The 24,464-nt window shown below is 53.6% G+C and overlaps 1 protein-coding gene across 1 annotated transcript; it reads right to left on the bottom strand.

Moving 5' to 3' along the window:
• Positions 1-2,614: 2,614 nt before the first annotated feature.
• Positions 2,615-23,509, bottom strand: RSPO1 (R-spondin 1). The gene is made up of 6 exons (XM_019957811.2): positions 23,192-23,509; positions 18,168-18,564; positions 7,670-7,861; positions 5,547-5,696; positions 5,104-5,292; positions 2,615-4,423 (listed from the first exon to the last, which is right to left on the bottom strand). Exons 2-6 carry the CDS (start codon positions 18,259-18,261, stop codon positions 4,260-4,262), a joined length of 789 nt encoding a protein of 262 aa, XP_019813370.2. The 5' UTR covers positions 18,262-18,564; positions 23,192-23,509; the 3' UTR covers positions 2,615-4,259.
• Positions 23,510-24,464: the final 955 nt, after the last annotated feature.

Here is a 24,464-nt window from a genome sequence, read left to right as displayed (position 1 = left end):
TTCCCTCCTTTAACTGCCTAGAGCACCAGGAGTGGCTTGAGAAGAGGTGAAGGGGAGCAGAATGCCTCAGCATCACCCAGGTGATGCAGAGATATGGGAGGATCCAGCTCCTTCTTTGATTTAGGTTTTGGTTTTGATGTTTTAGAGGAAAGTTGAAGGCAATGCTTCTGAAGTGTTTAACATGTGTGTGAATTACCTGGGGGACCTGTTTTGAGCCAGATTCTGATTTCTATGTCTGGGAGGGGCTTGAGAGTCTGCATTTTTAGCAAGCTCCCAGATGAGGCTGACGTTGTTGATACATGGCCACCCTTTGAGTAGCGAGGACCTAGGTTCTAGGAGATGAGGACAAATCAGTGCCAAAGATGGCCAAGACGAGCCTGATGCCCGAGACAGAAAAACAGGGAAATGATGGTACACACATGTAGAGCTAGAGGCTGGGAACAGAGAAAGACACGCGACAAAAAGTAGGACAGAGAAAGGACAGAGTCAGAGAAACAGGGAAGGGCAAAAGAGAGAAACCAAATGAGAGATGGGTGAGGCAGAGGGCCGGAGAGACTGACAGAGTTGGGGCAGAGAGAAAGGCAGAGTAATGGGACTGGGTAGAGGCTGCAGCCAGCCATGGTCACCCAGGCTCCTGACAAGCAGTGAAGGGACTCAGAGACATGAGTGGGTCAAACCCCACAGTGAGTCAGGGGCACAGATTTGAGACCCCCATATTCCAAACCTTCCAGCCTTCCCACGCCGGCACTGCCATCTCCTTGCCCCTGTAGAACTATCCCCCTCAGAGCCTTCCACTACTGATTTCCCCCTTCTCTCTCCTGTGTGTTCAACCTCTACCTTTTAACTACACCCTTCCCAGCAGGTTTGAAACATTGTCAAGTCTTCCCCATCTAAAACAAAACAAAACAAAACACTCTTTCTTGACACCATATCTCTTTCTAGCCCCTGTCTTATTTCTCTCTGTTTCTGAGCTAAACTTCCAGAAAGTATTTGTGCTGAATTCTGCCTCCATCACCCTCTGCAAAAAGCTCTGGAGGAGGCCACAGTTGGTGTGTGTGTTGCAAATCCAGGGGTCAGCTTCCAGGGCCTGTTCGTCTGTCTCTAGCAGCTTTTGGTCCTCTTGATCTCTCCTCCTGCTTGCTGGCTTTTGGGATATGCCACTCCCCTGGTTTTCCCTTTGCCTGCTCCTTCTCTGACTCCTTGGCCTACTGATCTTCTGTCATCTGGGCTTTATCCTCGGAGGGCGGCAGAGCTGGGTCCTGAGACTTCTCTTTACCCAGGGTGCTTCCCAACCCACAGCCCCAAGGATCTTCTCTCCACCAGCTGGCATTCCAGCTCAGATGTCCCCTGTGTGCTCTAGGCCTGCATTTGTGTCAAGGCAATGTCTACCTTGAAATTTCCTTGCTGGGAAAGATTGAAGGTGGGAGGAGAAGGAGACGACAGAGGATGAGATGGCTGGATGGCATCACCGACTCAATGGACATGAGTTTGAGTAAACTCTGGGAATTGGTGATGGATAGGGAGGCCTGGCGTGCTGCAGTCCATGGTGTTGCAAAGAGTCTGACACGACTGAGTGACTGAACTGAACTGAGTCTCTACCCACCACCGTCACCAGGACATCTCATTGGTTTCTCAAATTCAACTTGATCAAAACCAAAGTCTTTTTTCTCTTCCCGAACTGGTCTTCCTTGTGGATTCCCCATCTCAGAACACAGCATCATCCTCTGGATGTTCGAGCCAGAAATGGGGACTTTGTCCTTGACACCTTCCTCTTTCTCCCCTCGTCCATGTCCAGTTTATCACCAAACTCTGCCAACTTTGTTCTCCAAATACCTGTGACTTTGTCCTCCTCTCTCCATTACCACTGTCACCTCCACCAACACGTGTCACCTGGATGACAACGACAGACTCCTAAACAGCTTCCTGATAATCTGTCTTCTATACCACAGCCAACATGCTGTCTTTCAAAATTTGCAAAGCTTCACATCTGATCATGCTGGCTTGCTGCTTAACTCTTCAGCAGCCTCCTTTGGCTCTGAAAATAAAGTCCCAACTCTAGGTGGACCTTTCTGGAAACAACGCACTTCCCTTGCCCTCCAGGCCTCCCAGCTGTATTGGTTTTCTTTCATTTCATTGAACACCAAGCTCCTTTCTGCCACAGGACATTTGCATGTTCTGGGTCCTCAATATAGGACTATGCTGTCCAATACAGTAGCCACCAGTAACATATGGCTAGTGAGCACTTGAAACACGGCCAGCATAACTGAAGAATGGAATTGTTTATGTACGTTCAACTAGTTAAATTAAAAAATTTGGAGCACAGGCTCTAGGTTGCGAGGGCTTCAGGAGTTGCACTGCATGGGCTCAGTTGCTCCATGGCACGTGGGATCTTCCCGGAGCAGAGATTGAAACCATATTCCCTGCTTTGGCAGGCAGTTTCTCAACCACTGGACAACCAGGGAAGTCCTGAATCTACTCTTTAATTTGAATTTTTATTAAACCTAAATACATATCAAGTATTTCTGGTGAAAATTTAGTGTCTGAATTTATATGCTGTGAAGGGTAAATATATACATAGAATGTTGAAGACAGTTTAAAAAAAGAACGTAAAAGCTCACTAATAATTTTGTTTATATTGATTACATGTTAAAAAGACAACAGCTTGCATACATTTGGTTAAATATAAGATAAAATGAACTGCACCTGTTTCTTTTTACTCTTTAAATGTGGCTACTAAAAAGTATTAAATTAGGTAAGTGGCTCACGTTGTATTTCTATTAGACATCACTGGTCTAAACGCCCTTCCTTGTCTTTGTGTTAACTCTTCATCCTTCAGAACTTAGTTCAAATGTCACCTCCTCTGAAAAACTTCCCTGAGATAGCTTTTATTTTTATTTAGTTTTATTTACTTTCATAGCTATGTGTGTGTTTCAGTGGTTTCTGCCTTTAACTACACCCATCGATAATTACACATTTATTGGAATGATTACTTGATTCACGCCTGTCCCCCCACCATCCCCGAAGCTCCACGAGAGCAAGGCCCCTGTCTGGCTCCCCGATGGAAACCAAACATCCTTCCAGAGCTTGATGGCCAGATGGCTGCCAGTGGACACTTCAGAATGACAAGAAAGGGTTCCATCCACTCTTCTGCCATCTACCCCACCACTGGGGTCCAGTGGTCCCCAGCCATCTCAGGGTCCTGGACACTCCCTCCCCCTAAAGTGCCATGATAACCCTTCAGTATATAGATTCTACCTCTCCCAGATGGGAAGTCTTCCTTTAGAGCTGACCAGGATCCTTCCCGCTGCAAGCTGGCCAAGACCTCTATTCCATCCCTCGAGGGAATGAGAGCAGTGCTTCTCAGGTTTGAATGTACATGCCAGTCACCTGGAACCTTGTTAAAATGCAGCCTCTGGTTCTCAGGTCTGGGATGGGACCTGTAAATTCTCATTTCTAACAAGCTGCCTGCTTATAATGTTGACGCTGGTCCACAGGCCACCCTCTGAGTAACAGACATGTAGAGAATCTGGTTCCCGCCCCACATATCACCCTCCCACCCCGGCCCGTGGAGGAGGCCAGCAGGGGTCTCCTAAAATTCAGCCCTGTCTCTTCTTGCTCTCCTACATACTCCACCAAACCCTGTACCCTGAAAAGAAGCATAGTACCTGTGGCTACTCTTGTCAGTTGGTTTTTGTTTTTAATTTGAAATAAACCTTTAAGCAGTTTTCAGAGTCAGGAAAGCCCTGATATGAATGTGTAACAGTTCTCTCCAAGGATAAAGTCACACAGCTGGAGATGCTGAACAGTTCTCAAGCTTTGGCTGCTGTCTGCCACGCAGTCTGGTCCTATGAACTCCTCCAGAAGGTTCCACTCTGCAGAGTCTGGGCTTGGACGCTGGTCAACATTCTCTCTGATGCGTCCACTGGTTGCATCACAAACCAAGTGTGTGCCTCTTGGCCCTCTGAGGGGCAGAGACAACCCCTCTGCCTCCCCACCCCGCTCACACAGTGATGTCCAAGGGACAGAAGCGTCTTCCAGTAGCCTCGATGTGTGTGTGTGCGTGCGCGCATGCATGCACACGTTTGCACGTATGTCAGTTACTTGTTTGGACATGGGGTCTGTGTGCATGTGTCTGTGTGTTCCTGTATGTATGGAGAGGGTGTGTACGCATTGCCCCCAGTGCTCAAGTTCAGTAAAGCTCTCATCACACAGAGCAGCACTGGACTCCTTCGCATGGACCGGGAGGCTGAATAGGGTCTCTAGGTGGGCCCCACGGAGGTGACCGGCCCCTCTGTCCCTTGCTGTTGCTGCTGCTGGCCCTTGCGTCTTCGAGCGCCGGTGCCCGCCTCCTTGCTCTCCTTGCGGCCGGGGTTCCTGTTGGCGTTCTCCCGCCTGCCCTGGCTGCCCTTCCTCCTCTTCTGCCCTGGAACCCCAACAGCAGGAAGAGTCAACAAAGGGCGTCCTGACACAGCAGGAGGCCCTGGGCATGGCCAAGAGCAGGAGGAGGGATGTGGTCAGGAAGCTGGGCAGGGGGGTGGGGAGGAGGCCCAGAGGTGGTCGGGGTGCCCTCCAGTCCGGGCTCTGCAACATGGGTACTGAGAGGGGGTCCCATGAGCCTTTTCACTCTCCACCTGAACCAAACCGCCTCCTCTTTCCTCACGTTTCCTCAGACCTTGGATCCCAGTGGCCCGAGGGCATCTCCCAGCAGGGCACTGCAGCTCTGGGGACAGGCAGGACGGCTCCCCACTCCTCCATCCCACACCACTGCCACATCATTGCCCCCTGCGGGCTATGTGACCTTGGCCAAATCACTGCCCCTCTCTGGGCCTTCGCACTCCTCTTCCAAGCTCCCCTTCTAATGGCCCGTCCAGTGCCAGCATCCCCTGAATCAGAAGCAATGGGGAGGGATAGGACCACAGAAGCTTCCCGCCATCCCATGCAGCTGCGTGGATCACTGTCTACCTGGCACGGGTTTGCACAGCATGGGGTCCTGAGTTGAGGATGCCCCATCTGGCCCTGGCCTGAAGCCTCTTCTGGGTCACAGGTAGGAAACAGGTGATCAGACCTCCCGCAGCCGTGCTGACCCCTGACCCCGCAGCTCACCCTCGGGGCAGGGCGTCCTCCGCACCGTGCACTTCCGCGTCTCCTTGGTGTCTGAGCAGACTGCGTGGTCTCCCCCGGGGGCATGGAGCACCCTCCGCGTCCGCTCCTCCAAGCCCCTCCGGAAGCCACAGAGCTTCTTCTTCTTGGAGCAAGGCCCCCACAGAGACCACTCACTCATTTCACATTGTGCTGGCGGGAGGGGAGGGAAGCAAGGGGAGGAAGGGGTCACGGCTCCTCACCTGGCCCCACGTGCGCCCCCGGGAGCCTCTCCCACCTGGTCTCGGCCTCAGCCCCAGGCCAGAGGCATCCTTAAAGTCCAGAGAGCATAAAAGTCCCCAGAGAAACTCAGGGGGTGGTCGTCATGAACTTTCCCTGCACGGAGCCCAGCCCACGCTCTCCGTAGGGGTCCTGCCCTGTCTCCGGCCCGGACCCTGCCGGCTTACCCGGGCTGCTGCACTCCATGGTGCCGTCTGCAGGCGCAGAGCCCTCAGGACAGGCGGGGTAGCAGCGGCCTTTGTGCAGGTACAGGCTCTCCTGACACTTGGTGCAGAAGTTGTGGCTGAAGCAGGCCTCGCAGTGCTCAATCTTGCATTCTGAGGGGAGGGCCAGACCGGGGGTGGGGGCTCTGTCTCAGCCCCAGACGGACCCCTCCCCTCTTCCCGTGCCAACCCACCCACACAGGGGAGGACAGTAGGCTGGAGCTGCCACTACCTCAGTGGAGTCTTGGGAGGAAGAGAAATAAATGAAAGCAAGGGGCGGGGAGAGAGGAGGCCAACAAAGCCCCTCCTGAGAGCCCGCTGGGACTCTCCCCACCCACCATCTGCCCAATCCAGCACCCGCTCCAGGCCCGGGAACCCAAGGGGACGCCCAAGAGAGCTGGATTCAGAGCACAGGAGATTGGTGGGGCAAGAAGAGGGTCCCAGCATCTCAGGGCACCCCAAGGACCACCTAATCAGAGCCAAACTGAGGGATACAATGACGCCCTGAGAGTGGCTGTGTGGTTTCCTCTTCCCCTACTGCTGGGCACTAACAGCACCCCAAAGCCTGGTTCTCCTCCTGCCCAGGGAAGCAAGAATCTGCCTGGAGGATGGGGAGCCATCCCAGGGCAAATTCCTCTGCCTCTGCAAGGTCGAGTTCCAGGAACCACCTTGGTCAGACTCCTGGGTCCCTCCCTGATGCCCTCCTGCCAGCTCATCCTCCTGCGGGGAGGTAGGGGGAGAGGGCGGCTGGGCTAGGCTGGAAGCCAGAGGGGTCTTTCACAATCTCGCCCCTCCCGGACTGTGGGCGGAGCTGACTTCCTACCAGTCCCCGCCCCTGAAGTCCGGGCTGCCAGTTTCCCAGGAGCAGGCATGGCGAGGAATGCCCTACCCAGATCCCCGAGGAGCGGAGCGAGAGGGCAGTCCTGGGGTCCCACCTCCATCCTCATAAGCTCCCCACCCCACCCCACCCCACCCTCCTCTGTGCCTCCTGGCCTCTGAGTCCTGGGTTTGGTGGCAGGCAAAACACAAACAAAAATAAGAAGAAAAGCCGCTCCGTTTGTTTTGCGCCAGACACTGAGGGCTGACATATGCCTCTCACAACAATCCTGGGGGTAAAAACGAACACCCACATTTTGAAGATGAGGTTTGGAGAGGCTGCGACTTGCCCAAGGTCACACAATGAATAAGCAGCAGAGTTGGGATTTAGAACCCAAGTCGGCTGAACTCCCTTCAGGCATTTCCCTGGGACCTTGATGTTATCAGCTATGAAAAGGGTACCATCACTTAGGTCTGTCTCCCTCCCAAGGTGCCTGTGTGGCTGAACCGATAGAAGGTCTGGAAATGCATGCTAAACTCCAAGGCTCTAAACAAAATCAGAGGGTCACTGGCATTGTTTACGGGAAAGGGTTCACCGCATGGCTCCCAGCTGAGAGGGAGGTGTGACAGCACGTGCTTCGGAGCACGTGAAACTGTAGCTGGTGTGAGAGAGCAGAGCAGAGTGAGACGGGGGGTGGGGAGGATGGGGAGAGAGGGCTGACCAGGGCTTGAATTTCCCTGCCGTTAGTGGAGCCAGCAGCGATTTTTTTTTTAGGTTATATGTCTCAGAAGCATCTTTCTGGCTGCAGGGCAGAGGGAGGGTCGAAGGGAACCAGATGAGGGTTGGGGGACAGATGGAGGTTATTGCAGTGGTCCAGGAGAGAGGGGATGGGAACCTGGATGAGACAACGGCAGTGAAGATGGAAAAGAGGTGGAGGAGGCACAGTTTGGTTATTGAATGGCTAAGGTGGGGGCATAGATGAGAGGCTGGCTCTTAGGTCTGTGCCTTGGGTGATGGGTTGGGACACTGAGAGTCACCCGTGGGAACACAAGTCAGTGCAGGTTTGGAGGGAGGAGATGTGGCTACATTACAGGCTGGAAATGTGGGTGGGATGTCTGGGGAGATGTCTGGCCAGCAGTTGGATATTGGAATCAGGAACTCCCCTCCTCAATATCTCCTCCACCCCTCTTGCAGCCCATCAACAGTTCAAAGCACGCCCGCCCCATATCCAGAGTTTCCAGCACCCTTCCCCAGCCCTGCCCACACTCACTGATGCACTTGTTCATGTCAGGGTTGCGCGCATCAAAGTATCCAGGTGGGCAGGACGGCAAGCAGACGCCCACTTGGCGGATGTCGTTCCTCTCCAGCAGGATGAACAGCTTGGGCGAGCACTTTAGGCAACCGTTGACCTCCGAGCAGAGCTCACAGCCTTTGGCACAGGCCTGGCCTCCGTCGGCGCTGACTGCAAGGATGGAGCAAGGGTGAGAGGCAGCTGTGGGAGAGGCCTCCGTCTTTCCCAGGCTCCCACAAGGATGGAAAGTGAGTAGATAGGAGTTTCAGCCTACAGAACGAATGTGCTTCTCAGAAAGTGCAGGCCAGGCTGGCAGCTCTCTGCAAGGCTCCTTTATAAACCTTCCCAGCATCTGCTTTCAAGGGAACTAGCACAGCAAGAGCTGCCGTCCACCCTAAATGCCCCCTTAGCTCCAGGGGCAATGCAGGCTCACCCCCCAGACTCGCTCCACCATCGTCAGAGAAGGTGCTGAAGCCTGGAATTTACACAGCCCTGAGAAAATTTTAAGGACAAGAGGGATAATAAGAAAAAGGCCACCTACTCAGAGACAGAGAGACAACTGGAATAACCTATGTCTAGAACAGTGGTCTCAACCAGAGATGAGTCTGCTCCTCAGGGGAGCAGACTTTTTGGCAAAGTCTGGAGGCATTTTGATGCTCACGCTGGGGAGGGGGTTGTGGCCTCTGGGGGACAGAGGCAGGGATGCTGCTAAACACCCTACAATGTGTGGGGCAGCCTCCACAACAGCAATCTGGTCCAAGATGTCAAAGGTGCTGAGGTTGGAAGCATCCTTTGAGCCAGTGAGGTCCCCAACCCCAGGGTTGAGTTTCAGACCTACGATCTCGTTTCCTCCTTCACTTGTTCAACCAACACTCACCTGGCCCTGCCCAGGTACCACAAGCAGTGCAAGTGCCAGGGACACGGAAGCAAAGACCCCTGGCTGTCCTGAACTGCTCTCCAGGGTACAGACAGTGCCTCCAAACAGGCACATGCTGGCAGCCACGAGGATCAAGAGAATCCAGAAAGAGGGAAGGAGTCACAGACAGGGGCCATTCGGGTCAACTCTTCAAGAACGAATAATGATTTGTCCATTGGGAAATAGAGACTAGGGCCCTCTAGGGGCAAGACCACAGAGGTGTAAAGCGACCTGAAGGAAGTTGAGGAAGACTGGGGTTACAGGCGAGGTGGGGAGGGGAGTGGCGCAAGATAAGTAGTCCTATCTTTCAGCACCTTTTATGTCATGATGATGGACTTGAATTCTATCTTGCAGCATTTTCCAAAGAATATTCCTTGGAACAGGATTCCCCTAAATGTTCATAGGAAGATGTGGAGAAAAGGCCATTGTGTTAGATATATCTGAGAACCACCGTGTCCAACAAGTCTAAACTGGATTTTCTACTCCAGGGCTTTTTGCAGTCTTTGTGGATCCCCTGGAGAAGGGAATGGCAACTCACTCCAGTATTCTTGCCTGGAGAATCCCATCAGAGGACACTGGCTGTCTATGGTCTATGGGATCACAAAGAGTCGAATATGACTGGGAGTGATTAACGTTTCATTTCATTTCATTGAGCTTCTGTGACTTTAAGTAACTTTCTAAGAGGGAGACAGCGTGAGCTGCACTTCCAAGACATTTTGGCCACAGAACCCTTGTTTCACAATGTTTCAGGGGGACCTTTCTCAGAACTGATGAAATAAAAAAGTCTTCAGCAAGTTTTAAGCAGAAGCAAGGTCTGGTCTGACTTACAAGTTGGGAAGTACCCTCTGCAGCCTGGGGAGAGACCAGAGACTGGAGGACCATTTGGGAGGAAGCTGACATGATCATCCAGGTGAGAAAGATGGAAGAGTCTTAAACAAAGTTTTGTTCAGTGGAGATGGAGAGAAAATGATTTGAGAGATACTCAGGAAATACAATCAGTATGGCCATTGTGACCAATCAGAGCCTGGGTTACTTCCCAGGGTTCTGGCTTAGGGGATGGGTGGGACCAGTCATTAACAGAACAAGGCAGTGAGGAGCTGTGTACAGGCTGGAGGCAGAGAGCCTGGGAAATCAGAGCAGAGATCGCAGAAGATCTTGCAGCAGTGCAGGACTCATGGCTTAGACTTCGCTGGTTGGACCTCAAGTCAAATGCCTGGCCTGTGACCCTGGGTGAAACTCTGCATCCTGTGGGCCTCCCTTCCCACCTAAAAAGGGAGATGAGGATGCTCGCTCTGGAGGGCTGTGGGGGAGAGCTCTGGCTTCAGGAATGATCCTTGATTTCCTAACAGGAGAATGCGTAAGAGAAAGGTGAGCAGAGGAGAAGGGGGAAATAGCAAACACAATAATGATAAACAACAACAAAATCTTAATCATAACCTCCGTAGCTTACTCCTAAAGGCTGAACACTTATGTGGCAGGCACTGCTCTCAGTGCTTTACAAGTATCAGCTCATTTGATCCTTAAAACCCATGCAGGGTGATACTACTCTTTTTTTCCCCTCTCTTTTTCACAAATGAAGAAATAAGAGAGGTTGAATTACTCGAAGAAGGCTTCCCAGCCAATATGTGTTCCAGGCAGTGAGGGAAAAGTTTATGAAAACCAGGGGCGACAGGGAAACTGAAGATATGGCCAGACTGGTTTTTCAAATAGAGAACTTACTTATATAGAGTCAAAGTTACCATTTAGCCAATCGACAAATTTAAAACTTAGTATCAATCTTGTTGGTTGGGTCATTGTAAGAGGAAAGGACTCCAACTGTGGTATCAGAGTTATGAGGGAGCCTGCTTGGCACTGGCTTTCTACTTTGGGCTGTTATTCAGCTATATTCCAAATGAATAAGTCACTGTAGATTTAGGTACCACTTCCACTCCAACGATGTTGTTTATGACTCAAGGATTTGATTCAATTCATGGCTGAAGTGAAGGCTCCCTCTAGGTTTTTGGCTTGCCCTGATCCTGGGAAAGATTGAAGGAGGTGAAGGGGACGAGAGAGGATGAGATGGTTGGATGGCATCTCCAACTCAGTGGACATGAGTTTGAGCAAGCTCCAGGAGTTGGTGAGGACAGGGAGGCCTGGCGTGCTGCAGTCCACGGGGTCACAGAGTCAGACACAAATGAGAAAGTGAACAGCAGCAGCAAGAACCAAAGCTATCCAGGTGTCCCGTTTGTAGGCGTCTATGGTTCCATTCCCATAACTCATATATTCCTTCCTTATCACTTTAGTGAAGGGCACATTTGCAAAGGGCCTTCTAAGCGTCCTGCTGTCTGCCTCTCACTTAACCAACAGCAAATCTCTGTGTGCATTTCTCTGCAGAGGCTTCAATGACAAGTAAGAGAAAGTGCGGCCCATGGGGCATCTGAAATTCATTCAGCATGGCTGGTGCGTGGAGTGAGTGGAGAGGAAAACAGGGGGCAGAGGAGGAAAGGCCTGAGCCCGTAAAAAAGGAGCACAGACATTATTCCAAAGGCCACAAGGAGTCCCGGGGGGCCTTAAAACAGGAGACATGGCCAGGCCTCCATTTTAGAAAGATCCCTCTGCAGTGTGGAGAATGCATTGCACAGATGGCAAACCTGGAGGGAGGGGGACTTCCAGGTTCCAAGAGATGGAGGAGGTGGAACCAGGAGGATGGAAAGGTGGAAAGGTACAGACGCACGTAAGATATTCAGGTGGTAGAATCAAGGAGTCTAGGTGACGGGCTGGACATGGGGGTGAGGGCCAGGGCGAGCACAGGTCAAGGATGATGCCCAGGCATCGGGCTTGGGTGATGGGATAGCCCCTGGCCCTTCGCCATGAGAGGGCCCACAGGAGGAGGAGCAGATTCGAGTGGAGGAAATGACGAGTTGGGTTGAGTTTGTGGTTCTTGTGGCACGCCCCTGGGAAGGTGTCTTGTAGGCACCGGAACCTGTGGCTCTGGAATTCAAGAGAAATATTTTGGCTGGAGATTGACACGTGGAGTCCTTAATACAAACAGTCATCAAAAGCCTGGAGGTCTATGAGATGGCTAGGGAAGTGGGAGCAGACAGCGAGGAGAGGCATTAGACACTGAAGAAAAGGAGAGAAGAAGAAGGGTCAGCTACGAGACCGAGAAGGAGCACTCAGACAGGTAGGGACACTCAGAAGCCTGTTGCATCATGGAAGTCAAGAGAAGAGGACACTCAAGGGAGGAGAGGGGAGCCCAATGCCAGGTGCTACTGAGATGCCATGTAAGGACCCAGCCACAAACAGGCTGTTGGCATCCCTGGTTGAGGTGGAGAGTGGATGTCAGTGGTTAAGGAGTAAAGGAAGGTGAAGATGGAGAACCATCTCATTTAAGAGGCAGGCTGTGGAAAGGGGGAGAGAACTCAGGGATCTATGCTGGGAGCTGTCGTTTGGGATTAAATCCGTGGGAGGGGAAAGCATCCTGGGGAAGAAGGGGTGCAGCTTGAGAAGAGGACCAAGAGCTGAGGCCTGGGCAATACTCACATTCAATACACAAGCAGAGGAAGGGCCTGGAAAGAAGCTGAGAAGGAATTGCTGGGGAGATGGGAGGACATTGGGGTGGGAGATGGAAACCGAGTGGGAGAGGGTGGGATCTTAGGGACCAGGGCTGGGACCTCTGGGAAAACCTACGACACGTGCACCAAGAGGTGATTGGGTAACCTCAAGAAGGGCATTTCTGGTGGAGTGGTGGGATGCAGGCCCAACCACGGGGGGCTGAACAGTTAGTGGAGGGGATGGAGGTGAGGAATAAAGTGAGGAGAAGATCAGAGAACACAGAAAGAGCCCGAAAGGAGAGATCAGCTGGGAGCGGGGACTGTAAGCACAGGACAGAGGCAGGGAGTGATGGAGTGAAGACCCAAGGATATGAGAGAGTCAGGACAGAACTCAGCCGGTAAGACCAGCCTTGAGGCTTGAGACTGGGGTCAGGGACAGGGGTCTAGAAGCTGAGCTCCATGAGGTTTGGGGGTTCAGGAAGGAGAAGGGTGCTGAGCAAGGAGGAGAGGGGCTCAAGGATGGGCAGGGGCAGTTCAATGAGGAAAGGGACACTTATCCAGGGGGGTGGAAATCAAAGAGTGTTCTCAGCTTAGCAAGGCAAAAAGATGAGCAGTGAGGGGATGGAGAGCCAGAGGGCAGGGGGCTGTGTGTGCTGGGAGAGAGGGGGTGTCCAAGGAGATGCTGGGTGTGGGCAGAGGTTACATAATGATTCAAAGGGAGAAACCGAGGCTCGTTCATTCCACAGACGTTCACTGCACACCTAACGTGTGTCCAGAACTGCTAGGAGCTGGGGATGTGGAGGAACAGCAATAGATGCCCACCTAGGTCTGGCTGCACATTTTGGGGAATGGAAGAACACTGGAGGACACGCCCTTACCAAGCAGGCTAGGTGAAGAGGGTGCGCAGACCAGAGAAACAGCCTGGGCAAAGGCTGTGAGGCCCCGACCATCGTAGTGCATCCGTGAAATGGAAAATAGAGCTTTATTCTAACTGGCAAGGAAAGGACCTCAGAAGGGCAAGGTTGGTTCACAATTTGACACAATCCCTCTGGCTTCTGTGCCTATGATGGGAAAGGGCTTGCCTTGTAGGGCTGGAGCCTGGTTGAGGATGGGTGGGCTCAGTGATGGGGACAGTGCTCAAAGAGCTCATGGGGCCTTCTTCCAACTTCTTCACAAAACTCCCTCATTAAGGTTCTGCTCTTCCTACCCGCACCGTACTCTCCACTCCTCACTACCCAACCCTGCCCTCTGCCTCCGAAGCACACCGTGGAGCCCACTGCACTGAGCCAGGAAGTCAGGGCTGTGTCTCCTCCATTCCCTGCTGCTTCTTGCCTCCTTCATCCTTGTGCAAACCCCTCTGAAGCTGATCTTTCTGTAGTCAGGCATTGCCCCAGGGTGACTCAGCCCCGCCCCCTGAGGAGCGGCTTCTGGCCACAGTGCCTCTTCTCTATGGACTTCACTTGTTCCAAGTCCCCAGATTTCTCATCCTGGAATCTTTCCAAAACTCAGATTCATGGTGTCATGCCCCTGCCTCTTGGTGGTTGGTGGTTTAGTCGCTAAGTCGTGTCCAGCTCTTTGTGAGCCCATGGACTGTAGCCTGCTAGGCTCCTCTCTCCATGGGGTTCTCCAGGCAAGAATACTGGAGTGGGTTGCCATTTCCTTCTCCAGGAGATCTTCCTGACCCAGGGATCAAACCCAGGTCTCCTGAATTGCAGGCAGATTCTTTACCAACTGAGCTACAAGGGAAGCCCACAACCCATCAATAGCTCCCTATCTACTGCAGAATTAAGACTCAGCTCTTCCACCTGGCCTAAAAACTTCCATGAGCTGATCCCACTCACTTCATCTCTTAAAACTACCTCTAGGCAATAGGGAACTAGTTTGATTTCTCTGCATACATCCCACTACTTCACATTTCTGTGTCTTGCTCAAGTTGGTCCTTCTGTCAGGAACACACTCTGCCTCTTCCTAAGCCTAACTCTTTCAAGCCTCAGAACTAAAGTCACCTCCTCCAGGAAGTTTCCCTTGATCTTGCCTTCTGGTAAAATCTGGATATAGAGTATTTCTATGTGTTCTCTGCCCCCAGTATTTGAATCCATCACAGTAGACACTGCCTTGCATCATTATTATCAGCTAATATGTCTTTTTCTCCCATTGGAAAGAGCTTTTGCAGAGCGGAGCCTGCCTTGTTTCTAAATGGGAGCCCAGTAAGGGGTGAGGCTCCACAAAAGGATAGGATTCTCCCAGAATGTAGGGCTGAGGATGTGGCGAGTGACACAGAGGCTCAGGGAAGGGGCTATATGAAGAGAGTATGGGGAGTGGGACAGGAAATGAGTGGTTGGGGGTTGGGTGAGGATCAATGGCAGGGGAGGGGAAGGCTCCATGACACAGAGGAGGGCTGACCTGGAATTAGTTTCCTTGAGAGACCCTTGAGTTAAGTGGGTGGAGGTGAAGTGAAGTCGGGGTTGACAGGACCCAGGGCCTCACTGAGCAGGCAGAGCATGCTCTCCATTCCTGGTGCCCTGGTGCCCTGGGCACACCCCCCTGGGAAGATTGGCATTTTTCAACTTAACTGTGAGCTGTTTCCCTGCACTTTTTTCTCACCTGGGTCCAGATAGCCTTTAACTGTTCTGTTGGTCTCCCACCTCAAGCTCCCTCCCCTCATGCCCCACTACAGCTGGATCAAGCACTACTCCTCTGATTCAAACCTCTAAGGGGATGTCCTCATCACCCGCAGCTCAAGTCAGGGTCAAGGGCCAACTCCCAGCCTAGCAGGTACCAAGAGCTCCAACCTCTGACCTCTGCCCATTTATGCAGCATCGCCCCCAGCGCTCCCTCAGCTCCTGGAAGCTTTCATTGCTCTACTCTCATGGGTGTTCGGCTTTTTGTTTTAAGAGCACAACCCTTCTTTTCCATGGAAAAGAGCCTCCATGTATAAAGCAAAACGAGCAGAGCAGTTCCAGTGAAAACCCCAGGGCTCCCGAGAACTGCACCCAGAAACCACTTCTCCAGCTCTCCCACAGCTGCACCCCATTTCCTGCACAGTCTGCACCTCATCCTAGCTCCTCATCTTTGGACATGCTGGTCCCCTGCCTGGGTTCCCCCCACCCCCCGGCCTGCAGATCACCTGTGCTGGGCTGTGCTGTGCTTAGTCACTCGGTCGTGTCCAGCTCTTTGCGACCCTATGGACTGTAGCCCACTGGGCTCCTCTGTCCATGGGATTCTCCAGGCAAGAATACTGGAGTGGGTTGGCATGCCCTCCTTCAGGGGATCTTCCCAACCCAGGGATCAAACCCAGGTCTCCCACATTGCAGGCGGATTCCTTACTATCTCATCTTTAAAATTACATCTCAAGAGTCACTCTTGGGGCTCCCAAAGCCCTCCTGGTTCCCCTCGGCATTCCCTAAACTAGGTTGAAATTGTCTCCTTCCCATCACCTGTGGGTGCTTCAAGATCCATCTCTGCACCCAGGACCAGGGTCTGTGGGTTCGAAACGGACGCATGAGGATGGGCCCAAGACACATACATGACTACATACAAAATGCATAACTAATGAGAACCTACTTTATACCACAGGAAACTCTACTTGGTGCTCTGTGGTGACCCAGATGGGAAGGAAGTCTAAAAAGGAGGGGATATGTGTATTCACATAACCGATTCACTTTGCTGTGTAGCAGAGACTAACACAACATTGTAAAGCAACTATATCCAATAGAAATTAATGGAGAGAGGAGTGGATGAGGCTTCAGCCAAGGAAGAGAGACTCTACAGACCCTTTTCTGGGGGAGGACGTGAAGGCTTCAGATGGAGGACGGGGCAGTGAGAAGGAGCCAAAAAAGGCGAGTCCAGAGAAAGGCAAGTATCATGTGATATCGCTTATATGTGGAAGCTAAAAACATGGTACAGATGAACTTATTTACAAAACAGAAACAGAGTCACAGATGTAGAAAACAAACATATGATTACCAAGAGGGACAGTGGGGAGGGGGATAAACTGGGAGACTGGGACTGACATATACACACTACTATGTATAGCCTAGATAACTGATGATGACCTACTCTATGGCACAGGGAACTCCACTCAGTGCTCTGCAGTGGCCCGTATGGAACAGAATCTGGAAGAGAGTGGATCTGTGTATACATGTGGCTGGTGCCCCTCGCTGTGCAGTGGAAGCTTACAGCGTTGTAGATCGACTATGCCCCAGTAAAAGTTAATTTAAAGAAAAGGGAGAAGAGTCACCTCTCTCTGAGCCTCTGTCCATTTTGGACCCTCATTGCACCCTGAGTCTTACCCACCTCTCTCCCTGTCCTCGCATCTCACCATTAAGGATGTCTGTCACTCACACCGCTTGGTGATAAACACTGGGCTACGTGCTACCAAGGCTGTGGGATGTGGCTGTATCAAAAGTGGAAACATCGAAATGGCTGCATTTGATTGGCTGCTGCTGGGACCGGCCCATTCTGCTGGCCAGGCCAGTACTCTTTTTTTTTCCTAAGTACAAAAGATGATGAACCCAGGTCTCCTGACCCTCTGGTGTAGGTGAGTGTGTGGCTCAGCAGCGTAAGTGTGACCATTAACGCACATCACATGATGGTGAGTGGCCTCTCTCGTTTTCTCTCTCCTCTCGGAAATAGAGGAGACTGATTATAAATCGCTAAACTGCATCTGGCCGGTGGAGACCAAAATACTGGCCGCAACAGATGAGAAGGGAGGAAAATCAAGGCCTCGCTGCTGATTAAACCTAACCGTCTCTAATTGTTTGTTAAGCCAGGGATTTTCAGCTTCACCAGTTCTCTGAGCTTCTCTCTCTGGGTTGGATTCTGGCCTTGGCCACTCCCGTGGAGACCCGACAGAACTCCATTGCCTTTCAACCCTTCCTGGTGGGCCTTGGTCTGAAGGCCTCGGAAGTGAAGCAAGAGGTGGTGGGGTTAGACTTGAGAGGAGCTGCCCGTCCGGGGGCAGGATGTCTCTTCCGGGGGATGCTGAGAGACAGACAGACTTGGGTCGGGCCTCCACCACATACCCAGGGGCCACTCCCATGACATGATGGCACGTCCTGAACCTCCATCCCTGAAGGCATCGAGGGAAGCATAGGGGACCTGCTCCCAGGACGGCCTAGGATAGGATCCTGGGAGAGACGGCGAGAATGGTGAGGACAGTTAAATACTCCATCAGGCTCTGTTTTCAAGAAGGCTGGGCTCACAGGAACCGGGAGACCGGGGTTCCAACACCGACTGTGTGTCTTTTAGACTGTCGTCTCTTCCCTTTTCTTAGCTTCAGTTTTCCTATTTGTACAATGATGGGATTTTTTTTTTTTTAGGCTGTGAGAACCCTTTTCTTCCAATGACACCTGATGTGGAACCTTCCCGAAAGCAAGGAAGAGTGAAGCTGCTCTGGTTTGAAGGGTGGAGGGGCCAGCCTTCTGCCCACTGCCTCCCCATCACCCCTCAGTGCAGCTTCCTGAATCCCACTGGGCAGGGTTAAAAACCACAGTGGTGGACAGTCCCACGAACACCCTGCTCCACTGTCCCTTCCCCATGACCTGGGCAGGGAAGTCTGTTGCCCATTCCCTGTCCCTGTGGGTTTCCTGGCCCCTGAGGAGTTGAGGGCTGTATTTCAGACCACTAAATGAAAGGAACCCTGAATCCTCTGTCTGTGAAGCGGGGACACTGAGCACCCCAGGGGGACCAGGCTGGGAAGCATCTCCATGGATACCACACAAAGCCGGTATGATATCAAAGGGCATAATCCACAAACTGGATCCTCACAGGAGAGGGGTTAATCTAGAAAAGAGCATCTACAAAGGGGAAAACAGACAAAGTGAGTTATCTACAGGATGGGTAATCTCAATAAATTAATCCACAAACTGGATAATCTACTGAGTGACGTACAAAGCTGTAATGGACAAAGCAGAAATCTGCAATGGTCATCACAGAGTGAAACAGCCGAAGGTCGCAGTCCCCAGACAGTGCCCTCCCCGCCACCACTCCCAAGGACCACCAGGGTCCAGCCCCATCCGTTACTCACTCCGCCTCTGTCTCTTCCCCTTGATCCCCCGGCTGCCAGCGGCCAGATGCATCCAGCTCAGAACCAAGGCCACCACACACAGTCCAAGCCGCATAGTCACTCGCCAGCTCCAGGCCCCTGGTAGGAGGGGTGGTCTCTGCGGGGGTGGATGGCGCAGGGCTCTTGCTAACGCCTCCGGGGCTGGGTCAGCAGCAGGATGTCCAGGCCTGGACTGTATCCCAAATCTGCCCTGTATTCCAAATCCACCATAATCTCAGCTGGGGACAGAGAGGGTGTGGGGAGCCTACTTCTCCATCAGCCCATAAAGAGACCCAGAGAGCTTTCCTCAAAGGTGCCTCAGGGTGTCACATGGGGAGAGCTCTTTGTCACTTCAGTCAGGACACCTCCAAACACCAACCTGTCAGGGGAGGAGAGAGAATGGTTAATTCTGGGGTAGCACCGGCTCCCCCAACCTGGGCCTCTTGCCCTACCCATGTGGTGCATTACCCAGGAGACAACTCAGAATGTTTGAACATTACAAGTTACCCACCTGGCACCCCTGTAGAAGAGATGGGCTCCTTTTCCTATCTTGCAAAAGTCGCTGACATGGGATGGGAGTTGGCTACCCAAGTAGTTGGAATATGGTGGACACTCAAATCAAACTTGTGGATCACTGGAAACCAGCTGCCTGGCTTTTGCCCTGCCCAAAGTGAGCCAGCTGTAGCTGGAAGTCCTTCATTAGGTCTAGCCTACAGACTTCATGCTGCAGTAATATCATGACTCTTAACAAGCAGCTCTCTCTGTCCTTCGGCAAGTGACCCCTCAGCCTTCTCTCCCTGGTGCTGAGTCACCCCTGTGCCTTTCACCTGTCTGGAGCTAGAGCAGTGGCCCCCGACAAGCTGGCAGACCGGCATGGCCCTCCGGGCTTGGCGCGAGAAAAGGAAGTAAGGCTTCCCCCAGCCACAGAAACTCTGACACAGCAGGCCCGGCGGGCCTGGCCTTTGTGAGAGGATAAAAGAGGCAGCGATGCCCGCCCTGGCCAGAGACACAGAGAATGGGGATAATCCCCCAGCCCAGCGAGAGCCAGGTCTCTGGGCCCGCTGGCCCGGGTGATGGGGGCAGGGGGAACCGGCCCTCCCCAGTGAAATGTGTCAGGGAAGTTGGAGCCCAACCTGGGAGTCAAGAGATGAAAGCCCCCTTCCCACTCCCACTTTGCTTCACACTTTCACAACGAGGCCTGCACATGCCCTGGCCCACACGCTTGCTGCACACACACCCGTACTCAGGCAGGGACAGGAGGAAACAGTGAGTCTTCAGGAAGCTTTGGAGATGCCAGGGAAGCATCACTCTCCCACTGGCTGGTTAAGATGCCTTGAAAGAATCCCTTAGAGTCTCTGTTTCCCCATCTATGAAATGGGGATAAATACGCCTGCTTCACAGGTTTGCTCTGAGAGTTGTCTGCATTTCGGCCTAACTAATGAGAGAGTTGAAACACTTGAGTGAAAGTGCCCTTCCCAACCCTGCCCCAGTCTTTCCCCCTTCGCCTCCAGGGAGGCCCCAGGGGAGCCCACCTGCATGGGAGATAAATCATTATCCCACGAGGGAGTTCAGCAACCCCTCCTTGGTCTCTCCCACTGGCTTTGAAGGCCAGACACACTCAAGTGGTTAAGCTGCCTGTGAGAAGTGTTTACACGAAACTGATGGATCCCACCTGGAGCCGTGGCCGGAGCCTGTGGAGATGCCCCCAGCCACCCCCAAGTGCCCCGTCAGCTGCCAGCCCCCACCTGCCCCTCCAGTACTCCCTGTGTGATCTGCCAGAACTTTCCCATCTACCCCAGCCCCCACCACACTCTTCCATCACCCACAGATTACAGACCTCCGGCTGAGTGTATCAAACTGGGGTCTTCAGCCTCCAGTCCCAGAGGCTGGCCATCGACCTTGATGGTTAAGGGCATAAACTTCAGAGTCAGGCTGCCTGGCTTTGAATGTTGCCTCTGCTACTTATTAGCTGTTACCTTATCCTACTTGCTTAGCTGGTTTGAGCCTCAGTTTCTTTATCTACAGGAGAGTGGTGGTTGTTTTTATAGCTTAAATGAGTTAATATATGAAACTGCTTAGAATGGTGCCTGGCACACTAGGACTCAATAAATGTTGCAATTTCTTCGACCAAGACTATATTTTGTGTCTACATTCCAGTGGTCATCTAAAAAGCAATAAGACAGTTTTCATACCATCTGGATACCAATCGTAACACTGAGCACTATGATGCAATTTCCATATTTGCATTTATCTTTATGGTTGATTGCCTTGGCCCCAGGGATCACTCAGAGTGATACAGTTAACCTCTAGTGCTGGCCTTTCTCACACTAAGGTCTGAGGACCCCTGGCAGATACATTCTCAGGGTGCCCTGAGTCTTCCCACCTGACAAATACTGAAGAAGACCACATCGGACAAAGCTGGTGTTAAGTCCTGGGTCTGTGAGGCTTTGGTCTCACTGTATGCCTGGGGTCCTGGGGCAGAACAGATCTATGCATCTCTGCACTCCATGTGCCTGCAGGGCAAGGCGCCTAGCGCTTCCGAGTTCAGTTCAGTCGCTCAGTCATGTCCGACTCTTTGCAACCCCATGGACTGCAGCACGCCAGGCTTCAGGGCTCAGCAAAGGCTAGCAGCCTTCCTCCCCTACCCTCTACTTCCCTCTGAATTCCCCCTCAGTCCTCCCCGGTCTTAGCTTTCAGTCTGGCCCCTGCCAGGCTCACCCCAACCCTTGCCAGGGAGGATCTTCAGACCCACTCCCACCTGTATCCCCACCAATCTCAGCAGGGAAGCGGGGAGGAGGCTCCAGACCTGAATTCCGCTAGAAAGGTGGCTCTGGCCTTCCTCGACCATCATGGGACGGGATGAGTTTCAGTACAAAATCAACCCTCCAAAGGAGTTGTGTTCACTCTGTCAGGGATACAAGCAACAGATGGGAAGGACGTAGAGTGCGGAGGGGGTGAACTGGAAGACAAATGCCCCATCTAAAGGGAGCATCTGCTATTCCATTCCAGCTGATTGTTGATGGGCCCCAAGACTGGCTCCACATTACTACATCTTCTGTTTTTTTTTTTTTTTTTAAGTTGAAAACTCTGGATTGCATGTGATATCTGATTTTAAAAGCAGGACAGGTCTCAGACTAGAAACATCACAGTAGCAAGCCTCAGAAGATCCCAGGTCTCTGACTCCACTTCCCTCCAGAGAAGAGGTTCCTGCCCTCTTCACCCCCACCCACACTCATGCAGTGGTGCACTCATAGACACCCACAGCGGGGCCACAGCTGAGAGAGGGGATAGGAGCTAATGACTTTCTTTTAAGCAGCCTGCCTCATTTCTATTGGTTCCTCTGGCTGATTTCCTTTGCCCCCCTGGGCTACAAGGCACAGGCAGGTTCTTTTGGGAAGCCCGTCACTCTACACGGGCAGAGCCAGCAATGGGAACTGCTGGCAGTGATCACGGTCTCAGGCATCCGTGGGGGTGAGGAAGGGCACTTTGTCTCTGCCAGGGTTGGGGTGAGGGATCCACATGCATGGCATGCCTGCACCACCTGCCACAGGAGGTTCTCACTGACTCCTCACCACAACGCTAGGAGGAAAGTAGTTATTCCCACTTAATGGGCAGGGAGAGGTTAGGGTCTCGGGGTGACAAACACAGTCAGTGAACTGCTCAGGGTTTGCTGCTCAGGACGGGGACTCCGGAGGACAGAGCAAGAGGCAGGGAGCTGAGAAGTGTAGAGCATGACCCAGCTTGAGGCAGGAGTGGGAGGCAGGGGCAGAGCTGGGGCCAGGGAGAGAGGCCCGCCCACTAGGTGGTCCAGGAGGGGAGGACACGCTGGGGAGGGGGACACAGCCGAGGGGTGGGGCGCAGGGCGGAGACTCAGCGCCCCCAGAAGTTTGCAATAACTTTCACCTTCTTCCCTGCAACACTATTTGGATAAATTGGTACTCGGTCCGGGGCCGGATACAGACCCAAAAATGTAAACCGTTCCGATAATTTCTCATTAGCTTTCCCCCGGACCAGCTACTGGTGGAGAGGACTGGCCGGCGGGGCAGAATTGCTGGGCTGGGGGCGGGACCAAGTACGTGCCCGCCCGACCTGTCGGGATTCGTGTGTCCGCCAGAGCCAGGCCAGGTGTGGGGGTCGACCCAACCCCCGCCCCCCGACACCAAGAGGCAGCGCGGAAAGGTTCCTTCACGTCCCTCCATCACGACTCTGAGCGCTCAAAGTCTTCCTCCCTATCATCTAGAGAGGTCCAGCAGGTGCAGGGGGAGGGGAGGTGGACCTGAAGTCCCCCGACTGACACCCCCACCCCCGCCCCAAATCCAAGAGAACTCTCCAAGTCTGAAAGGCGGGCTTCACAAGAAAACCCTTGCCCCAAGCGCAAGACCTGGCCCTCCTGGGAGCCCTGGCTTAACACACAGCGGCCACCTCTCCCCAACCAAGCAAGACGGTCCCTCGGCGCCCGAACCCTCGGGACAGTGAACCGCGCCGCCTCGTAGCGCCCCGAGGGGCGCAGCACACACCGTCTGCCACGTCGGACCCGGGCCCGTGCTCCGGCACTGGGGGTCTGGGGATGGTAACCGGGAGCCGTGGGATTCGGGGGAATCCAAGGCGAAGACACCAGGAATCAAGAGCTTCTGCTTCGGGGACTTGGGTTGGGGGGCGATGGGGAATAGGTCTGGTGGATTTTGGGAGTTTGGAACTCCGAGCTAGGAAGATCGAAGAGGGTTGCGGGGTTGAGGGCAAACCGGTGGCGGCATCGCCAGGAGGCTGCCTACAGGCTTGAGGGATGCTAAGCGTGGGGGCGGCAGGACTTGCAGAAGGGGCCCCCAAAGGTGCCCTCTTCCGCCCTCGCTGATTCGAGAGCAGTCAGAAGTCCTCTGTCTCTCACGGTCTCCCCTCGCCCCGGCACTCATCTCGGCCAAGCCCCGATGAGAGGGCCCACGGAGCCCCCGGTCCCTAGAGAAGGGGGCGCTAAGGAAGAGGACGGGGCAGCTCCCGGGGGGACTCACCTCCGCGCTGCCAGCCACGGCGGGCGCAGGCCCGGGAGGGGTGAGGGCGCGGCCGGCTCACCCGCCCGCCGCGGAACTGTCCTGGGCGCCCAGCGCGCCCGCGCTCCGCCCGCCGGTTTCCAAGTTGCTCAATCTGCGGGCGGCTCACGCCCTCCGGGGCCAGCGCCCCACCCGGCGCATCGGTCCTCCGGGGCAGCCCGGTTCGGCCCTCCTCTCCACAGTCCCCACTCGGGCGATCCGCGCCGGGCTCTCCGCCCGCGCTGGGGCTCTCCGTTGCGCTTCGGCTCCGCCGGAGCTCCCAGCCGGGAGAGGGGCTAGTCCTCGGCGCGCACGAGGGAGGGAATCCCCCCCTTTTCAGTCCCACCCCCGAGCCGGCCCCCCTTCCCGGGATCCGCAGCAAAAAACGGACTGGAGCGCCAGGCCTGGGAGTTCGTCGCCCCCCTCCCGCACGCCCTTGCCCTCAGCTGGGGCGCTGCGCTCGGAGCGCAGGGCTGGCAACTGCACCCTTGGTCTGGACTCCGGCGCAGAACCTCTGTGCTGCTTCCTCTCCTTCCCCTACCCTGCATCCCCGGCGATTCCAAGCAGCCAGAGCACCGGCGCAGCTGCAGGCATCCTGGGGTCAGAACAGGCCCGTGAGCCTACCAAAATCTCAGTTTTCCCATCAGGAACCTGGAAAGTGACAAGGAACAGGCTCCGAGGGAGTCTGGGGTCCCGCCCACACTCTCCTCTTCTCAGCAGTCAACTCTTCAGACCATCTTCCCAGTTCAGAGAACTGGCTATAACCTCCAGGGAACCCAGGTGAGGACCCTCCACTGGGAGCTGGTGCAGGATAGCCAGGTAGATCTTGAAGCAAAGCCTAGATACCAAATCCCTGCTCCAACACTTACCAGCTATGTGGCCATTCCTAAATTACTTAACCTCTCTGAGCTTCAGAGCTCTCATCTGTTTTGAGAGGCAGTGAAATGAAGGATGCAAATGCCGGGTAGAATGGTAGGGACCCTGCTAATGTTTGTGGAATGGGTCTTGAAGGGCTGCTGACACCTGTAGTGACCAGATGCTGTTGAAGTCAAGCCTGAAGGAAAGAAGGAGAGAGACTCTCTTCTTGGGGTGGCAAACAGTTGTTCTTCAGCGTCACTTCAGATTGGGTAAAGGGAACTGGGCTAAAACTGTAGTTAGCAGGAGTTAAGTTAGAGCAGAAAAGCTATACCAATGTTGGGGGCGGGTAGGGGTGGTGAGTAATCAAGACAGGCTGTGGACTTTCCTTCTCCGGAGA

This window comes from Bos indicus, chromosome 3 (assembly GCF_029378745.1).
Source record: "Bos indicus isolate NIAB-ARS_2022 breed Sahiwal x Tharparkar chromosome 3, NIAB-ARS_B.indTharparkar_mat_pri_1.0, whole genome shotgun sequence".
In the NCBI taxonomy this organism is placed as follows: Eukaryota; Metazoa; Chordata; class Mammalia; order Artiodactyla; family Bovidae; genus Bos; species Bos indicus.
This window is presented reverse-complemented; position numbering and strand designations above follow the sequence as displayed.